Genomic DNA, 17,272 nt, shown 5'->3' on the forward strand with positions numbered 1-17,272 from the left:
ATATCAAAAAGCACTTCACCCACTAAGGATACTTCCCAAAAAGTACCTTGAAAAGGGTGATTTTTGTCATTAGGCAAATATCAGAGTGTTCTTAAATGAACCTAGATGATAACACCCTCTATACACATAGGCTTCATGGTATGCTCTGTGACCCTTAGACTATAAGTTACTATCCTGAACATGTAAGCAAGTATAACACAATGGTATCTGACTATGATGATTACTGATTTGTTCCTCATGATCTGCTCAGCCTGCCTTCTAATATAATCCAGGACCACTAGTCCAGGGATGGCACTATCCACATTGGACTGAACCCTTCCATAGCAATCATTAATCAAGAAAAATATCACCAGAGTCTTGACTATAGGGCTCTTTTCAATTGAGGTTCCTCTTCACAGACAACACTAGCTTGTGTCAAGTTGACAAAAACAGGACAAACACACATTGTGGTGGTCTGAATAAGCATGGCCCCCATAGGTTCATCTGCTTGAATACTTGTTTCCTAGTAAGTAGAACTGTTTGAGAATTAGGAGGTGTGGCCCTGTTGGAGGAGGTATGGCCTTGTTGGAGAAGTTCTCTCAGTGGTAGTAAACTTTGAGGCTCCAGAAGCCCATACTAGGCCCAGATTCTCTCTATCTGTCTCTGTTTCTCTGTCTCTCTGTCTCCCCCCCCTGTCTCTCTCTCTCTCTCTGTCTCCCTCTAAACCATTATATTTCCTTACCCACATTCTGAATGTTTAGATATTTATCCTTATGTACACAAGTATAAGTTTCATCCCTCATCAATAAATAAATAAATGATAGATAGATAGAAAGATAGATAGATAGATAGATAGATAGATAGATAGATAGATAGATAGATAGATACAAACAAACATCTACTTGCCAGAGACATAAACCATTACAGAAAATCACAACTTATCAAAGCAACTAGAACAAGTGACTCTATGGTGCTATATGGTGCTAGCCAGACTTGAAATTTTATATATGTATATATGTATATGTATATGTATATGTATATATGTATATATATATCACAACTCCTGTACCTAAGGCTCAAGGATCATAGTGTGAAAAGGGGGTAGAAAGATTATAAAGGCCAGAAGGATGAAACTTACTTGAATACTTCAATATATAAGGATAATATCTAAACATTCAGAAGGTGGATAAGGAATTATAATGGTTTAGAGAGAGACACAGAGAGAGAGAGAGAAAGACAGACAGACAGACAGACAGACACAGACAGAGAGACAATTAGTTAGCTATGAGATTTAATCTCCTAGAAATGGAGAAGCAATACCTATGAAATCTCATCAACTGTCTAAGCACAACCTAAAGAATGATGACAGCAATAGACACACTCAGGTGGAAGGGGAAAATATCGCAGGTCTCAACCCAAGATGAAGACCTAAAGACAGCTAAAGAATTCTAAGAGCAGGAGAAATAATCTTTCCTAGGAAAGAGCCCTAAAATTGGTTATTCATTACCAAGTGGTCAGCCATAAAATTATATACACACAAATGGCATTATACAGAATTAGCAGTATTTAACTATATAGTTAGGCACATACACCTGTAACAACAATTGAATAAATAGAGGGCATGAATTTGATAGTGAGCAAGGCATAAGTACATAAGAAGGATTGAAAGGAGGATAGGGAAGAGGGAAAATTATGCATTTTAATTTTTAAAAGTAAAACACAATTTTTAAAAAGTCAACTATAGTATTCTAGCTCCCAACCATACCATCAGGCAAAAATGGTGCTGTGAATATTCTTCAAATTTAAAGGATTCCATTTTCTTTTCTGTAAGAGAAAATGAAGCAGAAGTGGCGCATGTGGGGAAAGTCATTCAATTACTTAAGTCCAGAGCATTTAATGTTAAATGAATGTACATATAAAGTACTTAATTCTATGTCTAGTCAAGGATAAAGAGGGATGGACGGCTAGAAAGATAGCTCAGTTGACAAATTGCCTATAATGCATATATGAGGGCCTGAATTTGGATACTGAGCATACACATAAAAGCAAGCCTTGATGACATGCTTGAAACTCCAGGACTCATGGAAGAGATGAATTGTGAAAAGGGCCATCTAGAACAATGAATCCCAAGGGCTTAGTAACCAGACACTATAGACAATTGTGAGCTCTTGGGCTCAATGGAAAACAAAATGGAACGTTATCTAGGACCACACCTAAAGTGCCTCTGTCTTCCACAGTCATGTACACACATACAAAACACACACACACATACAAACACTAATACACATATGTACCTACACACATATGCACATATAAATACAAATACTAAACAAAGAAAGGAGAGAGAAAGAGAGAGAGATTAAATAGTGAGTAAAGGAATCAGAGGGAAAGGAAAGTGAGAGGAAGTGGGAAACCCAGAGGATGATGCAAATAATTTAGGTATACCCTTGCATAACAATAAAATCCATAATTTTCTGCTCCACAGAAAAGCCTAAAGGAGATATAAAGAGCTAAAAGAGACATAAAGAACTAAAGTGCTGAAGGTTCTGTTCAGTAACCCAGACCTTGAATGTGTGCCCAGTTTCAACTGAGTACCAGGACTTGTCCATTCTTCCCTGCTAGTCTGAGCAATAGTAGCTCCTGAATACACAGGATTCAGAGTAGCAATATGAACACTGTAAGTGAACAGCCATGGTACACAGCCAAATTATCACTCTTTATCTCAGAAAGGAAAAGCAACCTTGCTTATCTCAGGATGAAAATGCAACCTGCTGTGCACTCTGTCATCTTCTTGCCTCTCTGCTTAGATAAGAGCAGCACTTCTTCCTCCTGAAAACACTCAAATGGCACTCTGAAGAGAATGTGCTTTCTGTCAGACACAGCAGTAACTTAAATCTTAAAGATTACAGACACCATAAATTAGTGCCAAGAACTTATGTGTCTGTTTTCTAGTCTTTTACGGTGTACAGTCAAATTTCCTGGTTCTCTTAAAATTAGCTTATTTCAGAACATGAAACTGTCCTTAATATGTCTTAGAATCAAAATTAATTTCACAAATACAGACAATGCATATCTGCCAAGGACCAGGTTTGGTTTGGAGAGGGATTCTTAGGAAAGAGTGTCTGAGAGTAGAGAAAGAATAATTTGAAGACAAATTGTGGGTCCAAGCTGACAGCCTACATTCTGTTTGAGACAGGTCTTCAGATTAATCTTTGCTTGAGACAGTTTTCTACTAGAGATAGTTTTGATACAGCTTTCTCTTGCTAGAATGAATTCTGAATACTCTTTGGATAGCTCAATTTTTTTTAATCTGCTAGAAAAAAAATAATGGATTCCCCATTCAATTCAGACATCCTGTTAGAAAAATTCTAAAAGTAATTCTTGGGTTTTCTGATCAAAATCAGAAAGCCTTCCACCCCCAAAAAAATATCTAAAAGAGCTGGGTTAGCTTTCAAAGCAGTTCTCTCTATATAGCTTCCAGAAAACATTCTAAAACAGCTATATTCAGTCTTCAAACAGCTTTCTCTAGATAGCTCCTAAAAACACTTTTAAAGAGCTGTGTTCACTCTTCAGACAGCTTTCTCTGGAAATCTCTGTCTCCTGCAAGTCAAAGCCCAGTCTTTTATTCACATCAATTCAGTCATTTACACTAGGTTCCTTACTGATTTTTGCACAAATCAACAGTCCATGACTCCAGCCCCTTGATTCTTAGAAAGAGACAGCAAGCATATATTTTTTAACATTGCAAATGAACTCAGACATCTGCCTGCTTTCATAATCACAAGCAATAAGCTAATTGGGTAGGATCTTATTCTGAGATCACATTTCCTATCATCCCTGGGCCTAACCTATTTGTCTCAGGACAACCTTGAACTCAGAAATCTTCCTGTCTTTGTATGTTCCTGAAAGCTGGCTCATAGTACAGCTGTGTCTGTCTTTTTATGTTCATGAAGCCCCTCCTATAATTCATATTGCATACTTATATTTTGCATAGTTGAGAATTTTTTTTAACTCATGTTTTCAGAGTTCTTTCCAACAGCCTTAATGGGTGTCCTGAAGCACTCAGTATTTACCATTTTTGCTAAGGACATAGACATAACCTCACCTCCCAGACTTATACCATTTCTGATTATCATGGAGTCATTAACCTTGGTAAAGGGGATATTCCATCATAACCTTGGCAGGGAGAATATTTCCCAAAGGGGGCTATACATACATACATACATACACACACACACACACACACACACACACACACACACACACACACACACACGTCTCACACCCAGCAACTGTCAACATGTGTGAAGGCTCTTATCCTGCTGGCTTTGTTCTAGTGACAGGAAACCATGTCAAACCATCCCATCCATATGGCCAAGCAGGACTCAGCACTCATTATAAACATTATATGTTAAAAATATTAAGAGCAAGATATGCTTATTCAAAGTACCATAAACATAACTATTTTAATTCTTATATTACAGAAAGGGTCAATTATTTGAAGTATAGTCTAGACTTGGGAAATAAAGTATAAATATTAAAAAGGCAAAATAGGTGTTTGGAAAATAGGTGAGTTGGTAGGCATAATGGCTTGAGTTCAGATCATACATATCTGGAATCCTAGACTGGAGGGGCAGGCAAAGGCAAGCAAATCCCAGAGCTGGCTAGCCAGATAGGTTAACTATTCAGTAAGATCCAGGTCCAGGAGAGAGCACTTCCCAAAAGATATGATGGTTAAGGTAGAAGGCACCAGAGGCCAACCTCTGTATCCACTCTAGATGTACATCCACTCACTATTTTTAAAATTGTTGTTATGGGAGTGGGAGGGTTGTATGCCTAAATACATAAATGAAAATTGCTAAGTCTATATGTTATTTGTATGTATATAATTTCATGGCTGATCATTTGGTATTAGATAACCAATTTGGGGGCTCTTTTCCTGTTCCCAGAATTCCTTAGTCTTTAGTTCTTTATCCAAGGTTGATACCCCAATGATATTGCTGCCTTGCATGTAAGTTTGTCTATTGGTGTCACCATTGTTCTCTCATACACAAGCACACACATACATACATTACACACAAGAAAGAAAGAAAGAAAGAAAGAAAGAAAGAAAGAAAGAAAGAAAGAAAGAAAGAAAGAAAGAAAGAGAGAGAGAGAAAGGGAGAGAGAGAGAAAGAAGGAGAGAGAGTCAAAAACAGAGAGACAAGGGGGGAAAGAAAGGAAAAATACAGAGAGAGGACCCTTTACTCACAGAAGGACAGCTCAACATCATTTGTTCATTTTCATACACACAGTTATAAACTGTGGTTATCAATTCTCCCAGCTACAGTAGACTGTTAAAAACAACAACATGAGTCAAGCATGCTGTGGGTGGAAAAGAGTACCACTGATAGCATGGTATTCATCCAGGAATATGAATGAAATTTGAGAAATATTAAGACTATTATCAAAATTTTCAGTCGGGAAAAATTTGGATACACATTTCTGTTTCTACCTGGAGTTTAACTGAGATCTCTACAACAGTGCTTCCAGAATACTGCATCATTACTGATTAGGCAGTTCTATATCTTTTGTGTTTCCACAGTATTTTCTTGTTCATGTGAGGACGAACATCTACCCATACACCTATATCCATAGGTCACTTTTTAAACATCTTTACCTCATGACACTCAACAGCACAGAGGTTTGTATTTCTCATGCTTTGCTTTAAATTCCAATTAATTCAATGACCCTATTATTTTTATTATATCTTCTAAAAGTTGCAATTATCAGAATATAGACATATTTAAGTGATTTAAAGTAAAAGAATAGGCTTTTTATTAGAGGAAAGAGATTCTTGATTGAATTCACAGCAACAACTCATGTGGCTGGGTGCCAGAGACATTTTAATATTTGCTTGACTAAACAATCAGCTCAGTGTTTGGCATTCTTCAGATACAATATTTAAGTTATCAAAATGTACATAAATACATACACATAAGAAAACACAAATAATCTTCCTACAGAAAAGATGGCCACCTAGATTAAAGAGCATACATGGCTTTGTGGATTCATTTTCAGGGGAGGTGAGAACCAATCACAGCAAAACTGATTCATTTCTAAACCTTCCAGGTCTTCCAATGGCCTCACCTCTAAGATTTTAAGACTAACAAAGAATAAATACTTTGTTATTATCACAAATAAAACTTCTTCAATAATTTTCTTACCAAATCATGCTAAGATATTAAGAAAAAAGTACTTTGTGTTTCATTAACTATTTAACACTGCACAACATACAAGATATGAAATTCAGTACTAACATTTCAAAACTAAAGATCTTTCAAGAGAACTTCAATTTCTACTGTCTGGATACATGGATAAGCAGTGTTCTGGCTTTTACTTTTAAAGCAAAACAACAGATTTATAAGAGTGATCATCTCTGCTATGGTACACCATTGTAAACCTTGCTCTGGAGAAATCCTGCAGAGTTTCTCCTACAAGGGTTATCTTACTCTCACAGATGAATCTACTCTTGCCATTTAGGCAATTAGAAGTAGTATAACAACTAAACACTTTGTAGGCTTGAAATGCAGCATTGTCTTGTGGGAAATACTCAATATTGTAGGGCTTGCACTACTGTGAACAAATTAGAAAGCTATATTCCATTTCCCTGCTGGATGCACAACCTTTAAATGCTAAAGCAGTCCTCCACCATTCACATGACAACCTCTCCCTGAATTGTCAAACAATTCCACAGGACAAAAAAAAAATTGGATTTTTTTTTTCTGCAAAGCAGTTGAACATTCAGACAGCCTTGACTTAGAGATGAGAGGAGTAAAGACTCACCAGTCCTGTGTTCTATTTTTAGTCCTGATACTCATGGAGTTAGTTAAAAAGAAGAAGAAATAACTTTCTTCTTCACAAGATACTTAGTGTTTGAAGCATTCACAGAAAGCCACAGCTCGTTATACATGGAGTGGTTTTCCCCTGGCCTGATCATTCATGCCACTAGTGAATGATATCTGAAAGTGTACAGGGTAAGCATCCAGTCAGCATCATATGCATACTTGAGTAAAGGCCTCAACCACTGATAATTCCAAAGATAGAATAAATTTAGTCTGCAGTCAAGTTGAAAAACACTTCATAGAAGACTAGTTTCATGAATCAGGGCTACCTGTGTACTGTATCCGTGTACCTAATAGCACTGGGGAGATGGACTAGGAAACAGACTAGCCTGGGCCATGCAGAAAACCCTGTCTTAATTTTGTTTTCTGCCAACTTGAAAGGTGCGATAGTGTCTAGGTCCAGGTTTCTCCTGTGGAGAAAGAGTTGTTGGGAGACACAACCTCTCTTTTTTAGAGATCTAGAGATAAATAGTCTCTAAACTGCCAACATAAGAAGGAATAAGAAACTCTCAAAAGCTAGGCTTATAACTTTGGCATTCCTACCAATGTGGCCAAAGACATTTCTAAAGAGACCTTGACTTATGCCAAGTGGAGAATTTCTTCCCATGTGTCCTGGTGGCTAAGGTGATGAGAAAGAGAAACACAGTTACTGTCCATTAAAATGTAGTCAAAAGCAACTCAGGTGGAGACCCTTTGCTCAAACAGAGGCCAAGCTGGCCACAAGAAGTCCAAGTAGGCTACCTACCCTCGAACCTCCCTGACTCTTTTGGTGCACCACACCCATTATCCTCAATCCTCCCTCCCTTCTCACTACCATGTCCTAGTTCCTAACTCAGGCAGAAAACCACATCTCAACAAGAATCCTCTCTGGTTGTAGAACATCAAGTGAGCTGTCTGCACACTGATCCCCCTTATCTCAGTGCCCCCTACCCTATTCCCAATCATGTCAATCCTTCTGTTGCCCTGTCCCAGACACCAACTCTGGCAGACACCACCTGTTCAACCAGAAGCCATAGAGGCTACAAGAAATCCAGCCCCTAACTCTGTTAGATACACCTCACTCAAATATAGGCCACGAATACCAGAGGACCAGAGAGGAGACAAAAAGTAAATAAACAAAACACACACCCAACACAGAGAAACTCAGAAATCAGCACTATAATCATCCTAGAACCAGATGGTTAGACACCAGCATAGGAACATGATCAACAACAGCCAAGGCAATATATCATGACCAGAGCCCAGCTATTTTACCACAGCAGGCTCTAAATATTTCAACACAGCTGAAGCACAAGGAAAAGACCTTAAAAACAAACTTAATGGTGGTAATAGGGGTTCTTAAAGAGGAAATGAATAAATCCCTTACAGAAAACCAGGAAAATACAAAGAAATTGGAGGAAATTCATAAGTCCCTTAAAGAAAGCAAAGAAAACTAGTTAGTCAAAATGGATAAAACTGTTCAAGACTTGAAAATATAAATAGAAGCAATAAAGAAAGCACAAAATAACGGGAATCTAGAAATAAAAAAATCTAGATAGGTGCATAGGAACTACAGAGGCAAGCTTCATAAACATAATATAGATGGGAGATAAAAATCAGTCATTGAAATTACAATAAAATTAATGAATACATCTATCAAAGAAAATGTTAAAGTCTAAAACCTTCCTGGGACAAAATATGTAACAAATCGGGGCACTATGAAAAAAATCAAACCTAAGAATAATAGGAATTAAGGTAGAAAAAGAGTACCAGCTCAAAAGCCCAGAAAATATTTTCAACAAAATTTTTCCTAACCTAAAAAGTGACATGTCTATTAAGGTATAATAAGCATACTGAACACTAAATATATTGAACCAGAAAAGACGATCCCCCTCATCACATACTGAACAAAGAAAGAATATTAAGAACTGTGAAGGAAAAAAGGCCAAGTAACACATAAAATAGATAGAATCGCATGTGACTTTTCAGAGGAGACACTAAAAGCCACAAGAGCTTAGTCAGAAGTGCTGGAGACTCTAAAAGACCAAGCTGCCAGCAGAGGTGACTATACTCAGCAAAACTTTCAATCACCATACAGAAAATAAAACATTTTGTGATAAAATCAAATTTAAACAATATCTACAAACCCAGTCTTACAGAATGTGCTAGAAGGAAAAATCCAAACCAAGGAATTTAACTACACACACAAAACACCAGAAATAAACAATGTCATACTACCAAGACCAAAGGAAGGGAAGCATACACACATACACCACCACCACCACCACCACCACCACCGCCACCACCACCAAAGCCACAACAAAATAAGAATTAATATCATTAGCCACCAATCTCTTTCACTATTAATGGACTCAATCCCCCAATAAAAGGACACAGATCAACACAATGGATATGAAAACAGGACTTATCTGTCTGCTGCACTCAAGGAACACACCTCAATATCAAGATATCCCTATCAAATGGACCTGAAAAGCAAGCTGGTGTAGCCATGTTAATATCTAAAAAATAAATAAATAAATAAATAAATAAACTTCAAGCCAAAATTTATTAAAGAGATGACAAAGGGCACTATGTAGTCAAAGGAGAAAAATCCATCCATATGATGTATCATTTCTTAACATCTATGCCCCAAACACAAAGGCATCTACTTTTTAAAAAGAAATATTACCAAAGCTTATCTTACATACTGATGTTCACACACTGATAGTTGGATCACCTCATCCAGACAAAAACTAAATAGAGGAATGCTGGTGCTATTTGACATAAAAAAGGAACCTAACAGAATTTTTCAGAATATTTATAGATCATTTCACCCACATGCAAAAGAATATACCTTCTTCTCAGTAACACATGGAACTGTCTCCAAAATTGTCCACAAACTTGGACACAATACAAGTCTCAATAGATATAAGAAAATAGATTCCCTGCATCCTACCAGACCACCACAAACTAAATCTGGTTATCAACAACAGAAAGCCTACAAAAATTCTCCTGGAAACTGACTGTCTACTGAATTAAGAATGAGCCAAGACAGACATGAAGAAAGAAATTAGTTTCTAGAGTTCAATGAAATAAGCACACAGCATATTCAAACTCGTGGAATACAATGAAAATTGTGCTAAAAGGAAAGAAAGTTCACAGCACTGAGTGCCCATGTAAAATAATTGAAGAGATTTCTTACTAGCAACTTAACCACATACCTCAAAGCTCCAGAAAAAAAAGAAATACACATGTCCAAGATGGCAAGAATAATCAAATTGAGGGCTAAAATCAATAAAATAGAAGAGAATGATATAAAAAATTTAATGAAGCAAATAGTTGTTTTTTGAGAAAATCAACAAGATAGACAAACCCTTATCTAAGCTAACTAAAAGATGGAAAAAGAATATCAAAATTTAAAAAAAATAGAAACAAACAAGGCGACAACAACAGACACCAACAAAATCAGGAGAATCATAAGGACATACTTTAAAAACCTATATGCCACCAAATTGGAAAATCTAAAGGAAATAGGTAAATTTCTTGATAGGCAGCACTTGCCAAAGCTTAAGCTAGACAGATAAGCAGTGTAAATAGACCTGTGAGCCCTGGTAAAGTAGAAGCAGTCACTAAAAGTCTCCAAACAACAGTCAAAGAAAAAAATCTAAGGCCACATGGTTTTATTGAAGAATTCTATCAGGATTTCAAAGGAAAGCTAGCACCAATAATCCTTAAATTATTCAACAAAATAGAAACAGAAGAAACACTTCTCAATTCACTTTATGAGAAAACAATTACCCTGATACTCAGACCTAATAAAGAATCAACAAAAAATAGAATTACAGTCCAATTTCCCTTATGAACAAAGATTCAAAACTAGTAAAATATTTGTAAACAAAACATGAGAATACATCAAAAGGATTATTTACTATGATCAAATAGGCTTTATTGCAGAAATGCAAGGGTGGTTCAACACATGGCAATCAGTAAATATAATCCAGCATATAAATAAACTGATAGAAAAATGCCACATATCATCTCATTATATGCCAAAAAAGCCTTTGACAAATCTCAAATCCCATCATGATAGTACTGGAGAGATTAGGGATACATGGGATACACCTAAGTATAATAGACAACAAACAGCAAGCCTAAGTATAATAGACAACTAACAGCAAGCCTATACCTAAAATCAAATTTAATGGAGAGAAATTCAAAGCAACTTCATTAAAATAAGAAACATGAAAAGGCTGCCTGCTCTCTCCATGTCTATTCAATATAACACCTAAAATTTCACCTACCGCAATAAGACAACTGGGGATGAAGAGGATACAAATTATATCCAAAGTATTATATTTGAAGATGATATGATAGTATACATAAATGACCCTAAAAATTCCACTAAAGAACTCCTATAACTGAAAAACACTTTCTGAAAAGTTACTGGATACAAAGATTAAATTAAATAATTAAAAATAACAAGATAAAAATAAAATCAGTAGCTCTTCTATATACAAATGGCAAATTGACTGACATAGAAATCAGGAAAACAACCTCTTTACAATAGCCTCAAATAATATGAAATGTCAAGGATTTGAAGAAAGAAATTGAAGAAGACCTCGCTTGGTCATGAATTGGTAAAATTAACATAGTAAAAATGACCATTCTGCCAAAATCAATGTACAGATTCAATGCAACAATAAAAATTCCTTCATAATTCTTTGTGGACCTTAACAGGACAATATTCAACTTCATATGGAAAAACAAAAAAATCCAAAATAGATAATTCAATTCTGAATAGTAATAAATCTTCAAGATATATCACCATACTTGATTTCAAGATCTAGTAATAAGAGCTGCATGATATTAGCACCAAAATAGACATGCTGATTGGTACAGTCCAATTGAAGAGCCAAATATAAATCCATGCACCTATGGAAATCTAATTTTGATTTTTTTTAATTTTAAACAAAAAAGCACTGGTGTATTTTTAAGAAATACACACCGGGAAAAAGAAAGTCTTCTCAAGCTATGGTGTTGGTCTTAACTGGATATCAGCATATGAATGAAAATAGATCCATATCTATCACCCTGTGTAAAACTCAAGTCTAAATAGATCAAAGATTTCTACATAAAACCAACTGAAACTGATAGAAAAGGAAATGAGGAATAACTTTGAATGCATTGGCACAGGAGACAACTTCCTGAACAGAATCCTGATAGTAAAGGAACCAAGATAAACAATTAACAAATGAAACTGAAAAGCTTCTGAAAGACAAAGAACATCATCAAAAGGGCCAAAGCGAATGGGAAAAGATTTTCTTCTACTCCACATCTAATAGACGGCTAATATTCAAAATATATAAAGAAACTAAACATCAACAAAGAGTATAATCCAATTCTTTAAAAAATGAGGGAAAGATCTAAACAGAGAATTCTCAATAGAGGAACCTCATATAGCCGAGAAACAGTTTTTTTTTTTCTTAAAGGTTCAACATCCTTAGCTATCAGAGAAATACAAATCTGAAACTACTCTGAGATTCCATCTTACACCTGTCCTAATGACTAATGTGGAGCAAATGGAAAAATCTTCTATTGCTGGTGAGAGTGCAAACTTCTACAGTCACCATGGAAATCAATATGGTGGTTCCTCAGAAAATTGCGAATTGATCTATCTCAAGATTCAGCTACGGCACTCTTAGACATACACCTAAAAGATGTTCTATCCTATCACAAAGAGACATGCTCATCCTTGTCTAGAGCAGCTTTTTGCATAATAGCCACAAACTAGAAATAACCTAGATGTCCCTCAAACAAAGAATGAATAATGAAAATGTGGTACATACACACAGTGGAGTATTTTTCAGTTGAAAACAATGACATTTGAAGTCAAATGAATGGAATAAGAAAAAAAAATCATCCTAAGTGAGGTAGCCCAAACCCATAAAAACAACCATGGCATATGCTCTCTTGTAACTGGATATTAGCTATAAATTAAAGGATAACCATGCTACAGTCAACAGACCCAGAGATGATTTAATAACAATGGGGACTCTACCATGGGCACATGGATGTCCCTGGAAAGAAGAAACAAATAGATTTTGTGTGTGAACTGGGGACAGATGGGGACAGGAATAGAAGGGATCAGGTTGGGTAGAAGGAATGGGAGGAGACTATATAGGGAGAGACAACTGGAACTAGAGAATATCTTGGGGGTAATGGGGAAGCCTAGTGTAGTGAAAACTCCCAAGATTCTATGAGGGTGACCCAAGCAAGGACTCCTAGTAATGAAGGCTATGTAGCCTGATACAGTCATATTCTGTAACCAGGCAAGGTATCTAGTGGTAAAACTGTTACATCAACTCAGCCACAAAAACTTTGAACAACCTGCCCTGTCTGCTATGGTGCTGAATGGTGGCACAGAACTTGTCAGAGCAGCCAACCAATGGCTGGTCTAATTTGAGGCCTATATCAGCAGAGGGAGCCCATGATGAACACTGACTGGATAACCAGAAATTGGAGGCTGGATAGTTCAGAGACCTAGGACAAACACAACTGTAAAAGCAAAAACAACAAAAATCAATGAATCATGAAGATGTTCTGCTATCCAGATAGATCAGTGCCTAGCCCAGTCATCATCAGAGAGGCTGCTTCCAGCAGCTGATAGGAACAGATGCAGAAACCCACAGCCAAACATTAAGCAAAGAGAGAGCCTAGATTGAAGGTCTCCATTAGGTCCCTAGGCACCCCCACCTCAGAGCTCAGGAAACCTCACAAAGGAAAGGAGAGGAAGAATTGTGGGAACCAGAGCAGTTGAGTACACTGAGAGAGAATGACAAATGGGATCAAGTAGGCAGGATAGGGCTCACAGAGACAGAAGAGGCAACCTATATGAGTCTGCAATAGATCCTCTGTATATTTTTATAGTTGTTGGTTTGGGGTCCTCCTGACAGTGGGAGAAGAGGTGTCTCTGATTCTTTAGCATCTTCTTGGGAATCCTTTCCTTCTAAAGAGTCGCTTCATCCAGCCTTGATGTGAAGGTTTGTGCCTGGTCTTATTGTATCTTGTTGTGTGATGTTTGGTTTATGTCCCTGGGGGTGTAACCTGCAAGACATGGGAGGTACAGGGAACTAAGAGGAGTAGAGGGAAGGGAAGCTGCAGGCAGGATGAGAGAAGATTAAATAAAAATCAACAAAAGAAAAAAGGAAAAAAAAAGAAATGTTCTTTTTTTTTTTTTTTAAGACGTGATGGCGCACCCCTTTGATACCAGCACTTGGGAGGCAGAGGCAGGCAGATTTCTGAGTTCGAGGCCAGCCTGGTCTACAAAGTGAGTTCCAGAACAGCCAGGGCTATACAAAGAAACCCTGTCTCAAAAAAAAAAAAAAACAAACAAACAAAAAACAAACAAAAAAACAAAACAAAACAAAAACAAAAACAAAAAACAACAACAACAACAAAAAACAAAACAAAAAACAAAAAATGTTCTCAAAGGACACAAAGAGATCATTCTATGTTCCTCTTGCTTTCAAAAGAAAAAAGAATACCATAAAGACTAAAACGTTTTCCTCCTGTGCTTTCCTTCTTGTTTTATGATAACCAAATATTTGTGCCTCTGGAATTTAAAACTTTTAACTGTTTGTTTACTAAAACTATTTGACTCACTGGGTACTTGACTCAGTGGGAAAACTCTCACTGTCTGAGATCAACAAAAGAGAAGAGCTGTTGCTAAAAGAACCTGAGTCATAAAGGCCTTCCAGCTGGTATCTGCAAGCAAGAAGGGAAATTCGTGCACCTCCTAGGAAACATAAACTCAATGTCTCATTTCCACAGAATCAGGTAAATAAACTCCATCTTTTCAATGTTTGAGGTTCTGTGTGTATATATGTATAGCTAGAAATAGCTACTCATGATTTCTGTAATTACAAGTCTGGAGTACAATAAGCAATTTTAATAAATGTTGAAATGAATTAAATGTTGAATCTACTTCATTTTTTGAAAATGGAACTCTTGGCTGTCTATAAGCTAGAAAGAGGGAAAAAAATCACAAGGAAGTATGTTCACACATGAAGATTTCAGTTAGTCTGGAAGATACGTGCCTATGTGTGCTGATTTTGTTGTTTTTCAAATAGCTATAAGGAATGATTATAAGAACTTAGAACTTTAAACAGGGAAAAGGTATCTAAAAATCTCCCTTTGCTCTCTAGATGAACATGATTACATCAACTATGATAACCAAAGGAAACTAATAGATAAAGCTCAAGGACTGAAAACATGAGAGGATTTAGAGATGCCAAGACACAGTCAGCTAAGACAGGCATGTTTGGGGAGAGATTTCCTTAGTGTGCGTGGGTGTGGTTGTGGAGAAACACATCCTCTGAGAAGACAATGCTATGCCAGCACAGAGTTTACCAGTTTTAGTTTGCCACAGTCCAAATCACCTTCCCACTTGCTTTCATGTGCTTTTTGTTCATGCAAAAATATGCAAGAGCTTAATCTACAGCACTCATGAATTTCACACCAGTCCCAAACAGAGTGGCTTTGGAAATGACTCAGCCAATCTGTAATTCAGGATTAACTTCCTGGCTGGTTCTTATCTGTCTATACACCAGTGATTACAACAAATTGTGTGTGGGTTTAAAAGTAGGGAAAAGTATGTCTTACCATCCATATAAAAAATTAATTTGTGATGGAGGAATAAGTACAAGTTACCAATAGCCAAGTTTACAGGCTGATGATCCGTAAATATCTCACTGAGCCACTTCAGTTTCCAATTAATTACAGAAATAAAAATGCAATGCACATGTACTGGAATTACACTCTGGTGAGACTATCAACTCAGCAGAAGAGCCATTACTTAGGAATAAAAACACTTGGTGACAAGAACTGAAGTAGCTATGAAATTTTTCAATCATATAACCCTTCTGCTAGATTTAATTATACTGCTAAATTTTAAAATTCATTTCTTTTTTGGCCAATTAAGTTTACCTGAATTCAGGTAATGATAGGTCATGTATAATATCATCTTTATCTGAAGCTCTACCCTTGAAAGCAACATCTTTTCATAAAAAGAAAGTGAACAGGTTAGAGAAAAATTAGCTTCAGTCTAGTCAAGGCCAGCTTGATAAACCCATGGCTAACACTACCCTCAACCTCAGAAGGTAAGTTCTCCTCTAAGATGCCCACTCCTGCCACTCTATTTATGGCAGGACTGACAGCTCTTGCCAAGGCAGAAACCAAACACATCCTGATAGGAAAGAAAGAAGTGAAACTGCCTGTGTTTGCTGGTAACATGATTTTTATACAGAAATGTCTAAAGTATCTACAAAACAAAACTTGTAATCAAATTAGGTAAAGTTAAAACATGTAAATGTAGAGTCTCCAACTAAGTAACAATTCTGTTAGATACTAGCTGCTATTCAACAAGAAAATAAGGGGGGGGTGCCCATTTATACTAGGAAAAAAAATAGCAAAAAGATCTATATAAATTTAATGAAGGGTCTGGTGAGATGATTTAGTGGGTAAGACCCTTGCTATGCAGGCATAAGAATTCCCAGGAGCCACATAAAAAGCCAGGTATAGCCCAGAATATGCCTGAAAGCTGGGCACTTGAGGGCTCAGGGTGTGGGTTTAATATCAGAACCTGTCTCTGGGGAATAAGAGGAGTGATACCACATGATTCCTGATGTCCTTCCTCTAAACTTTGTATATGAACACATATGTGCATGCACCATCAATATCACTCTCTCTCTCTCTCTTTCTCACACACACACACACACACACACACACACACACACACACACACACACACACACAAAATCAAGGAAGTAAAGGACCTGTATACTAAAAGAAATGTATACTATAAAATAAATGATGAAATAAATAAAAAAGAGATAAAGTAAAGAATATTCCATAACCATAGATTATAGAATCGATGTAATCTTTACCAGAATCCCAATGTCATTTTTCAAATAAATGATTTTAAAAATTCTTAAATTAAAATGAATATATAAATGACCTTGAATATCCAAAACAATGTTAAACAGAAAATCAAGGCTGAGGACATCACACTCAATTTTAAAATATATTATAACCTAATTATAATGAAAACAACATAGTACAATACAAAAACCTCTTTTTTCCCCAAGACAGAGTTTCTCTGTGTAGCCCTGACTGTCCTGGAACTCACTATGTAGACGAGACTGGCCTCGAACTCAGAAAGAACTCAGAAATTCGCCTGCCTCTGCCTCCCAAGTGCTGGGATTAAAGGCATGTGCCACCACCACCCCGCAATACAAAAACTTTTAAAGATACACTGACCATAGGAATAAGATAGAAAAATCTAAGAATAGACAAACATATTTGATCAACTGATTTATTTTCAGAGCCAAAGGCCAAACTCAGGGCTTTACACTTGCTACACAAACATTCTA

General features: G+C 36.6%; 1 protein-coding gene across 9 annotated transcripts in view; it reads right to left on the bottom strand.

Moving 5' to 3' along the window:
* The window catches only part of Ccdc85a (coiled-coil domain containing 85A), a 201,551-nt gene that overhangs the window by 171,631 nt on the left and 12,648 nt on the right, over nt 1–17,272 (bottom strand). The window contains exon 3 of one of the 9 annotated variants that reach the window (XM_011243694.3): nt 1–13,946. This exon is cut by the window's left edge and continues 19,905 nt beyond it. The exons of the other annotated variants lie outside the window; for them this stretch is intronic. Coding sequence (XP_011241996.1) covers nt 13,897–13,946 — 50 coding nt within the window. The 3' untranslated portion in view covers nt 1–13,896. The remainder of the gene's footprint in view (nt 13,947–17,272) is intronic. 9 annotated transcript variants of the gene reach the window in all.

Source organism: Mus musculus, chromosome 11, assembly GCF_000001635.26.
Source record: "Mus musculus strain C57BL/6J chromosome 11, GRCm38.p6 C57BL/6J".
Taxonomy (NCBI): Eukaryota; Metazoa; Chordata; class Mammalia; order Rodentia; family Muridae; genus Mus; species Mus musculus.